Source organism: Phocoena sinus, chromosome X (assembly GCF_008692025.1).
Source record: "Phocoena sinus isolate mPhoSin1 chromosome X, mPhoSin1.pri, whole genome shotgun sequence".
In the NCBI taxonomy this organism is placed as follows: Eukaryota; Metazoa; Chordata; class Mammalia; order Artiodactyla; family Phocoenidae; genus Phocoena; species Phocoena sinus.
The window spans coordinates 67,573,902-67,583,720 of NC_045784.1; the positions used below are offsets into that span (position 1 = coordinate 67,573,902).

The 9,819-nt window shown below is 37.8% G+C and overlaps 1 protein-coding gene across 1 annotated transcript; it reads right to left on the reverse strand.

Annotated features, from left to right (window-relative positions):
- Nucleotides 1-506: 506 nt before the first annotated feature.
- Nucleotides 507-6,483, reverse strand: ITM2A (integral membrane protein 2A). The gene is made up of 6 exons (XM_032619720.1): nucleotides 6,233-6,483; nucleotides 2,650-2,781; nucleotides 2,176-2,373; nucleotides 1,828-1,938; nucleotides 1,435-1,585; nucleotides 507-1,285 (listed from the first exon to the last, which is right to left on the reverse strand). The coding sequence occupies exons 1-6, from the start codon at nucleotides 6,341-6,343 to the stop codon at nucleotides 1,197-1,199; spliced, it is 792 nt and encodes a 263-aa protein (XP_032475611.1). The 5' UTR covers nucleotides 6,344-6,483; the 3' UTR covers nucleotides 507-1,196.
- Between the last annotated feature and the right edge of the window lie 3,336 nt (nucleotides 6,484-9,819).

Sequence of the window (9,819 nt, forward strand, 5' to 3'; positions counted from 1 at the left end):
AGCTACCAAAATTAATCAACAATCACTACCAGCAGGTGATCAGTGATATCAGGAACAATTTTTAACCTAACACAAAAGAAAGTGTCTAAAGTACTGGCCCCCTTTGTATGGAGTTTATACTCTTAGAGTAGAGATCACAGCATGTGAAGTTATTAAAAGTCATCAACACCTTATCCAAGGTTAGTTCTTAGTGACCTATTGTAGCTGTATATGACTGTTTAAATTTTTATGAAAAAGGAAGCACATTAAAGGTTTGAAATTGCTATGGTCCTGAAGGCTTTTAACAAATAGCTGAATTTACATGTAACCTAACTATAGGGTCTTTATAAAAGAGTAATTGATATAATATCAAAAGAGGGGTAAAATATGAGATTATAAAATATAAATGTGTAGAGGTGGGAGTAAAGGCAAAGCTAGGCTCATAATTTTAGATTTATTGCAGGTACACCAAAGCTAAATAAGTAACGTAAATTGTTCATATGAAGTATCCTTCAAATGAGAACCAGTGGTTAAATATGGTAAAATTTATTATATGGTTGTAGAATTCATACAACCTAAATTCCTTATAGCATTCAGCACTTACACAGTTTTGTGGAATTCACAATATGGTTATCAGTGAGAAAGAATCACTGCATTAGTGAAAATGACTTCTTTATGAAAGATTTTTACATATAAATCAGACCTATTACAGAGCACCTGACAGAAATGCAAAGATGTAATTTCTAAATTCAGGAAAGTTGCACAAAATGGAAAACACTTAACAATATTAAGTAATTTGACATGCTTTACACAAAACGTCAAAAACAATTTTAAATATTTTAAATTTGGAACATGTTCTACCATATGATTAAAGAGCTTACTTAAACACACACACACACACACACACACACAAAGGATGGAATTCATTGTCAGGGTGTCAGCTGACACATTCATGCTGCTTTCAGAAATCTAAACCCTATAAATTAAAAAAAAAGACATAAGAATTATTTCATTTCAGTTTCAAACAACAAGCAGTGCCAATTAAATTAAAAATTGACAAGAGCTTGCAGTGGTTAGTAGTTGTTTTTTCTTTTTGATATAAGCCATAGAGTAAATGCATGAGTAAATATCTTGAGTATCCCACACACTTTAATGTTGAAGTCATATTATAAATCTCCGACTTCCTGTTACTAAGTGTACTCATTTTCTGTTGCCTCTTACTCTTGACAGATCTTGGTCTCAACAATAAATTCGTTGGGGAAGTGTCTAATCTTCCAGCACTTATCAATGGCACGTTTGTTGAAACCTGTGAGGAAATGCACAATAAAAGTGGCTTTTTCATTTTTGTGTAAATAAAAATATATCTAGATTTGCTCTCTACTTTTCCCGTACTCCACCCCTACTCTCCTTCACTGTCTCAAGAACACAGGGTGAAGGAAGAAATAAATTGCCTACCCAGCAAGAGGTCTCTTCTGCGAAGGCGGAAGGACTTGCGGTTGTTGCAAAGTTGATAAATAAATATACCAAGGTTACTAACATCACGAATCTCCTCCACAGCAACCAGGTCTTCACGAACCACGTAAGTGTGAGGCAGGTATTTGCCACTCTAAAAATTTTTTTTTAAAGATTGAAAGAGAAATTCTTAAAAATGCTATTTAATTTCTCACCTATAGCAGATATACTTTTTAAATAGAGTTTATTTTTAGAGCAGTTTAGGTTCACAGAATATCTTTTATTTGAAAATTATTTTAGTGAAATGGAATGTTTTGGCTCAAATAATTAATTTTAAAATGAGGAAGCAATTATTTGTAATTGCTTATATAAAAAGTTGACATCCAAAATACATACTGCCAGTTTTCCAAAGAGCTCCACTAGATTCTTTGGAGGCATAACAATGGAGGTATTGAGGGGCATCAGATAGCAGTTCCCCAGCAGCAAATCCAGGTAAGCAGTCATGCCCTGTTGGGGAGGGGGAAAATGTTAGGCATGATTCAGAGAGTATCAATGCTGCAGATTTTCCAATGACCATTAGAACAAGCAGTTACAACCTTTCAAAATCAACTAATGTATACTCAGTAGCAAAAGAATGAAAAAGGCTTTGCTGCAAAAAGTTGTATATTTATGAACAGATTTAATACCAATAAACTTACGAAAAAAAAGAAAATTCAGAAATACCTATAAGAATGAGAAACCCACCTTTTCAAAGTCGTGAATAATTGCTGCAGGGTCACTATGAGAGAAACTGGGGACAGGCACATCAATAATTGCGATGTTGTCATCCTCACGAATGTCAGCCTCTTCCGTCACAGGCAGGAAGTAGGGCTCTCCTCCTTGGAGGGAATTTGAAGGGTCCTCAGAATCAAAGAAGCACATCTCTCCACGGTAGATGGTACTCTAAAAGACAAAAAGGGAAAATCAAAACTTTCTAACACTCACTCCCGTGACATTTGAATAATTTCTCAAACTCATATCAGTTCGTTGTCCTGTTTATCAAGCTGAGGATTATTGATTACAATTATCACCATGAAGACAAATCAATTTTATACCAAAAGGTAATTTGAAAACTTTCCCTAAATCTTCATTTATCTGGGGACCACGACAGAATTATTTGTTTTCGCTAACTATATAGCAATTAGTAATCCAAAATATAATAACTTTCATTAATATTACCTTGGGCATGAAGTACTTGTAAATGCAGGCTCCACCAACAATAAGTCCTGCCAAGATGAATGAAAGGCCTAAGAGAGTAAGCATACATCTCCCAGAGGAGCCCTCTTTTTCCTTGGCGGCAACTCGGAGTTCCTATTTATTAAAAAGCAAGATCAAAAACAAAAAAGAAAACAGATTCTGCTTTTAGACACATAGTTGCTTTTGTGTACAATTTATCACCCTTGAAACCTAAGATGTTTTAAAAAGATGTTAATTCACCCTAGCCTAAAATCATTTCAAGACACTTTCTGATGTTTAATAGATGTGAAAATCTCCAATTTATAATAACCTTTTTCTGGCATTTCCAAACCCAAATATAGATATAAAGTTATTTCAAAGTATACAGTTCTAAAGTCAGCTGAAAATAACCATTCATTTATGCAATAAGTTATCCTCTTTAAATAAATGGAAGCCATTACTTTTTGGACTTGTACAGTGATATAATCACTAACTTTCTGGAATACAACTGTTTCTTTAGTATTTTTTGTACATCAACTTGTTTGCCAAATTAGAGGTGAATTAATACCCTTTGGTTTATTAACTGATTTTCAAAAAGCTGTTTTTGAAAATTAACTTTTATAGGAAGGAATTCTATAAAGTAGGTATATACCGTTTCCCCCATTTTAGAAATTAAAATATTGAAGATGAGATCTATTTCAGAATATTCCTAAGTTTAATGAGAAATTAGTCTTCCTAATATCCCCCAATATTCTATGGCTGTGTATTGCTTGAATGAAATAACATTTTCTAAGTTCTGGGCAAAACAGTAGATTTAAAGTACAGTCATAGCTAGGCACAAAGCTTTGAGTGTAACAGTGACTGTAAAATTCTGTTAAATCCATAATTTGTTTAGTAATTGGAACAAGGGACTCCAAAACAAACAAGTAACCAATTAACTCTGTACGCTTCTCAGGGCAGTGGACCAAGGGGCCCTCCAGTCTCATTCTTTTATGTCACAATATGCCCTAAGCAGCAGTATTACTGAAGGGTATAATGAATGAAGTCAGCAAATCTATTCTCTTATAATCAGAGGGTAAATCATTCAGACTGGTATGTAAATAGAATTGCTTTAAGTCTTTCTGGCCATTAGCTCTTTTCCATAACTACTTAATGAGAATTAAACTTTAATTAATTTGGTGAAAGCAAATACATAGATTCTAAGGAAAGGCAATCATTTCATAAATGGCTTCAAAAATGATTTCTCTTTAAAATTCAAAGAAATTTGGTATTCAAATTTTCTTAGCTACGTTTACTTAAGTTCAAACCCTCCACTAATACTCTATAAGCCTTGAAGGTTTTCCTTGTCCCAATAATTTTCAGAAATTTAAAATAATTTTTATTTAAAAAATAACCTAAGATTAACACTACAAAGGCTATAAATTATGGTTGTGAATCCCTGTAATCTAGAGCTAAGGGCTTAGAAATTATACTTTGGATGATTAAATTGAGGTCCAGAAAAATGAAGTGACTTTCCTAAAAGTCACAAAAATGACTTAGTTCGAAATTCTCAAAGGAATTAATTTATTTTTCTTGTCATTGAGATATGAGAAGAGCAATCTGCACTGCAATTTCATTTCTCCTTCCAATATTTCAGGGGGGTTATTATTAAGCAAGATCTAAGCATTAGAGTGTCAATTTCAAAATTTCCCACCATAGTAGGCAAGATATGGAAACAATCTAAGTGCCCATGGATGGATGATGGACTAGGAATAAGGATTTTTTTTTCATTTAAATTTGCCAAACTTCAGTGTGGTAGGGGCTGTCACTTACCACAGCTCATTTCCCTCTGAACTGTATTTTAAAGTCATTGTACACAACCTCCGACATACTATTTTGTTGTGTTCAATTTCTGATGAGCTGATCAATACATCACAATACAATGTGCCAAGTATTATTAAATCAGTGTCTTATGGTGGCCAGGTCAGGATCTTGTCGTATGCTTATTTTTGTTTATTCCTCATAACACCTCAGGCCTGGTAGAAGTATTGCTTGCATATTAACTGAATTCAACAAGTCATGGAGTTTGTGGTGATGTGGGAAAATAAAGGATTATTGTGTGGCTATATTTAACTACTGGCATCTAATTAGAACTCCCCTAAAAAATCTGGCCATATTTCCCTTACAAAGTAAGTAGGACAGTTACATATTTGACCTTCTACCATTTAATCAAAACCTCAACAATGCAAGGGGGTGTTTTTGAGTTCTGAAATGTGTAATACACAACAGCTAGTTTGATTGCTGGGTTAACTATTGAAAGTTTCCGTGATAAAAATTCTGCAAAAGCTCATTAGCTTTTCAAATTGTGTGCATAATCAGTTTTACTACATGGATTCTCATTTCACTCAGAGATCTTTTCAAATCTCCACTCTGAACACAAAAGTTTAAACTTTATAGAGAGAACAAGACAAGTTAGGGCAGATTTGCAAACTCCAACAATGCACAGATTTTGTATAACAAGAAAAAAATACGATTGTGCCTTTTAACATTGAAATTTTACTGAGGAAAATGAGTAGTTTACAAACACTGAAAACGTGTTAGATGTTTAAAGGAGATAGAAATTGGACTAAATGAACAATGGTTAACATTTTTGGGGGGAAAATTCCCCCAGTTCCTGGCAGTGCTAGAAGATTAAATTACAAGGTCAGACTTGCTTCAGATCTTTCTGTGGGGGAGGGTAGGCAGAGGGGATATCACTCAAAAAGGAAGTACTGTACTAAAAAGAAAAACAAAAGAGAAAAACAAAACCCCTCAAAATTTCTTTTACGGAAGAGTGTTTTCTTTAGGAAATGTCACTCTGAAAACATACAAGGCTCTTGGAGTAAGAGGGCACAGTGAACATCTCAAAATCTAATTAAGACCAACTTCAGTTTTGACAGCTCCTTTACAGAATGCTTAATACCTCCTGTGACCAGGGAGAAACTGAAAATATACACGGGCGGGCACAGACACACACTTGCCCCAACCCATATCGCATCGAGTCAAAGCTGCCTTTTGCCCCCCGCTCCATCTCCACAAACACTCAGGGATCCTAGAAAGCCTTAAGATTCATAGAACTTCATACACGTCGAAAGGGAAGAAAGAAGAGTTAAATCTCGTGTCCTTGCTCACCCTGCTTGTCCTCTCCACCCCTGTGGAAGATGTGTGTGCCCCTGGAGCTGACCGTGTGACGTGCCTCTCTTTGATCTCTAGCTACCCACATGTTCCCCAGGAGAAGGTGACATCTGGTCCCAAGAGTTCTCCTCAAACTCCCTCCAACATCCCTCCGCGATGTACAACGTGAGCTGGGACCCACGGAACGTGGCGCGACGCACGGAGATGCTAAGGGACTTGGGGAACCGCAAGCGGAAGGTGGTGCGAATGGACAGAGTTGGGGTGACCGGGCAAACCCAACAGACAGCACAGAGAGCACCGCCGGAAACACAGGAACTCCGCAGCAGCTTTCATTTTGTCCTTTCTCACCTTTCCCCTTCCTTCCCCTCAAACCACCCCCACCCCCACCTTCCCGACCCTGGCAGGCAGTCAGGGGTGGAATGGGAATTGCTACCTTGCCGGTCAGGATCTGAGCTCGGACCGCACGGCTTACTAGGGCCTCCACGTCTTGCTGCGCCTCCTCTTTTTGCACCGCTGTGGGTGTGTTGAAGGCGATTTTCACCATGGTGAATCTTCGGGCTGCGCGGTAAGGCGCTGCTGGAATCAGTGTCCTGGGCTGCAGGTTGGAAGAGGAGAAGATAGCGCTAGCCCTAGCCGCACCTTCTTTCTCCTCGTCTGCTTTTACACTACTGCAAGCCCAGGTCTGGGTATACTTATGACGCAGTCACAAGCTGGGTGGGAGACCGTGGGCGGGCCCAAGCAGGGGCCGAGGGAGGAGCGGGAGGGTGTCTAAGTACTGGAATGGGGGTGGGAGTTGACAGTGGGAGGAGAGAAACTGGGTGGAGCCAGTGGACTTGGACTGAAAACTCCTCACCTGCACTCCAGGCATGCTCCCACCTCGCTCTCTGCTCCCTCAGATAAGAGCAAGACAGGAAGGAAGCCTGCTGTGTCGTGTCTTTCTGCCTCTGTACAGGCCACAATAGCCCCTGTCCCTGATTCTATTTTCCCAAACTTGGACCTGGCCTCCCGCGGGGCAGGGAACTGTAACTTGGCACCAGTTCAAGCTCCCTCCTCTCTGTACCCAAAAGCACAGTTCCAGGACTTTTCTGTACATTTACAATAATACCTTCCTTTTAAAAAACACTCAGAAGCACGTTTAGAATTACTTGGTTCATTCTCTCAACATATTTTTTCATTCCTTGACATCTCTTTGTTTCGTAATTTTAATTTCCTATCACAGAGCAATGCTAAATCAGAAATACAGGACACCTGCCTCCTCAAAGCTCATTTTGCAGGTAGGACATGAGACAGAGGAGTATGGAAAGCTCATAGAAAATCCCTGAAATATTTCAGATCTTTCACTCTCCGAGACCAGGGAATCCAGACCAAGGTCTCAGCCTAGAACTTGTTTCTTTTCAGCCACCAGCTGTGAAATCCACAGCGAGAAAAGCAGGGATGTGTGTGTACCTACGCGTTTAGGGAGGTGGAAGTGTGGTTGGAGATAGAAGATAGAAAATTTAGCCAGATGTTAACCCAGCTCTAGTGAAAAAACAAAAAACAATAATCTCAAAGGGGCTGAGTTAGAAACCATTTTTGGAACATTTACATGAGCAGCCAGTGTAATCATACCATTTCTTAAAAGTCAGTTCTCCCTGGTTGGTGACAATGATAGAGTACCTTTCCATATGAAATTCATGCTGTGGAGGTTGGTGACTAGGAGTAGTAGTGGTAAAGGGTTTATAAATAGTCCTGCTGCCAAAGACAGTAAAGGGGTCTGTTTTGTGAAGATAATAACACTTACCCCAAAAATCCAGCTTGTGCTAGAGAATCCCTCGTCTATTCATATACTTATTAAAATGACTTGAATATGTTGAGAGTCACCACCCCTCTGTCCTAGAAATTCCAGGTTGTAGTTTTTCCCACCGAGGTTTCCTTGGCTCTGAAGTGCATAGCTGTGGCAACTTTGTGAAAACAGCCTTCATTTTCTTGGATAAGCTGCAGATGGGAAGGAAGATGGAAGGGAACAGTGGGGAGCCTGTGCCTTATACAGGGCCAGATGTATGAGTTTGCTTAGAAACATTGGTGTTTTATGTTCTTTTACTTATTTTTTGCTCAAGTGTGGCCATTATAATTTAACATTTATGAGGTAACCTTTAGTGTAGACTGAGGAAATCTCAGCTTCCTAAGATGTTTCTCTTTACAGTTACTTTATGTTTGCCATCACCTTTGTGATAATTCAGCCTAGAGTCTGTGCTAGTCTGGCCCTGTGATCCATAACACACAGATATTTGAACCAATGGTTGCTCTGACACATCTACCTACCAAGTGCAACGTGCTGGATGGAATAGTAATGTATTATTTTAGTGTATCTTTCCTGAAATGTGGTCACACAGAAGGGGCAAAGATTATTTCTATTTTTCAAATGAATAGACCCAAACTCTCATAACAACCAATGGAGTATATGATTAATTGCTAGGTTTGTGACATTGAGCAAGTCACCTCATCTCCTTGGGCCTCACTTTCTCCTCAGTAGAATGGTAAAATATTTTCATGCTGCTGCTGTGAGGATCATTTAGGATAATGCAGGAGGAAACACATTTTAAATTATGAAAAGGATAGAAGAGTGAAGTGGTTGGTTATGCTACAATTCTTATTTTAGTATGTAACATAGCCAGGTTTCAAGGTTATAAAGATAATCTATTTTTTTTTTATCCTTCAACTATTCTTTAACTTCTAGAGCTGCTTAAGACCCCACAGTCTCTGAATATAGATCATCTTGGAAAAGGTCAGACTTCTAAGAATAGTCACATAAATTAGCATTTAACTTCTCTGTTGAATTTTTAAAGCTTTGGCCATCTTCTGTTTCTTAATGCCATGCTGTATTTTAGGAATGTCACCCATACATCTCTAAGGGCCTTTGCTGATGTTGGACATATGTGCTATAGGCGTGGTCTCAAGTTAGCAGATATTGCTGTTACCCTTTCAATATAAATATGTAATGCTTGTGTTAGAATCATAGAATAGCAATAATGCCCATCGTTAGTGCCCATTTATGAAAGGCAAATATTTCCTGCATGGTTTTTTTTTTTTAAATTTCAAAATGTAACCTGCTACTTGCTCATTGGGCTGCAACCAGTATAGTGAACATATTTCCATCTAATAAAAAATGGTTCTCATTGATTAATCTTTTTCTTGTACTTGCTCCTTCCCAGCAGCAACTTCTTGTTTTTCAGAATCAATTTCTCTCACTTTCTTGTCTTTGGAACTGTGGGGATCTGGCTGCCATACTAATTCCAATTAAAGTTTTTGTTGTTGTTGTTTTTCTCTATTTTTTAGTTGAAGTATAGTTGATTTACAGTGTTATGTTAATTTATGCTGTACTTCAAAGTGACTCATTTATACACATATATACATTCTTTTTTAATATTCTTTTCCATTATGGTTTATCCCAGGAGGTTGGATATAGTTCCCTGTGCTATACAGTAGGACCTTGTTGTTTATCTATTCTAAATGTAATAGTTTGCATCTACTAACCCTAAACTCGCAGTCCATCCCTCTCCCTCACTCCTCCCCAAATGTCAATGGGCTGAATGCTCCAATCAAAAGGCATAGAGAGGCAGACTGGATGAAAAAAAACAAGAGCCTACAATATGCTGCCTACAAGAGACCCACCTTAGGGCAAAGGACACACATAGATTGTAAAGTGAGGGGATGGAAAAAGATATTTCATGCAAACGGAAAAGAGAAGAAAGTGAGAGTGGCAATACTCATATCAGACAAAGTAGACTTTAAAACAAAGGTCATAAAGAAAAATAAAGAAGGTCACTATATAATGGTAAAAGGATCAATATAAGAAGATACAGTCATCAATATATATGCACCTAATATAGGAGTACACAAATACATAAAACAAATACTACCAGCTAATGTTGTTAATCTTGTCAGAATCCACACCATTTAAGTCTATAAATGAATTCCTTATTCTCACATGCCAAATGATGACTAAATTATCACAACTTGAGTTAAATGGAATACGGCAAA

Excerpts from the sequence above, each read along its gene's own strand:
- ITM2A (XM_032619720.1), bottom strand. The coding sequence starts at position 6,343 with ATGGTGAAAATCGCCTTCAACACACCCACAGCGGTGCAAAAAGAGGAG. Across the intron at positions 2,374-2,649 it reads ACAAGTACTTCATGCCCAAG|AGTACCATCTACCGTGGAGA; the intron begins GTAATATTAATG and ends TTTGTCTTTTAG. Across the intron at positions 1,586-1,827 it reads AGCTCTTTGGAAAACTGGCA|AGTGGCAAATACCTGCCTCA; the intron begins GTATGTATTTTG and ends AAAAATTTTTAG.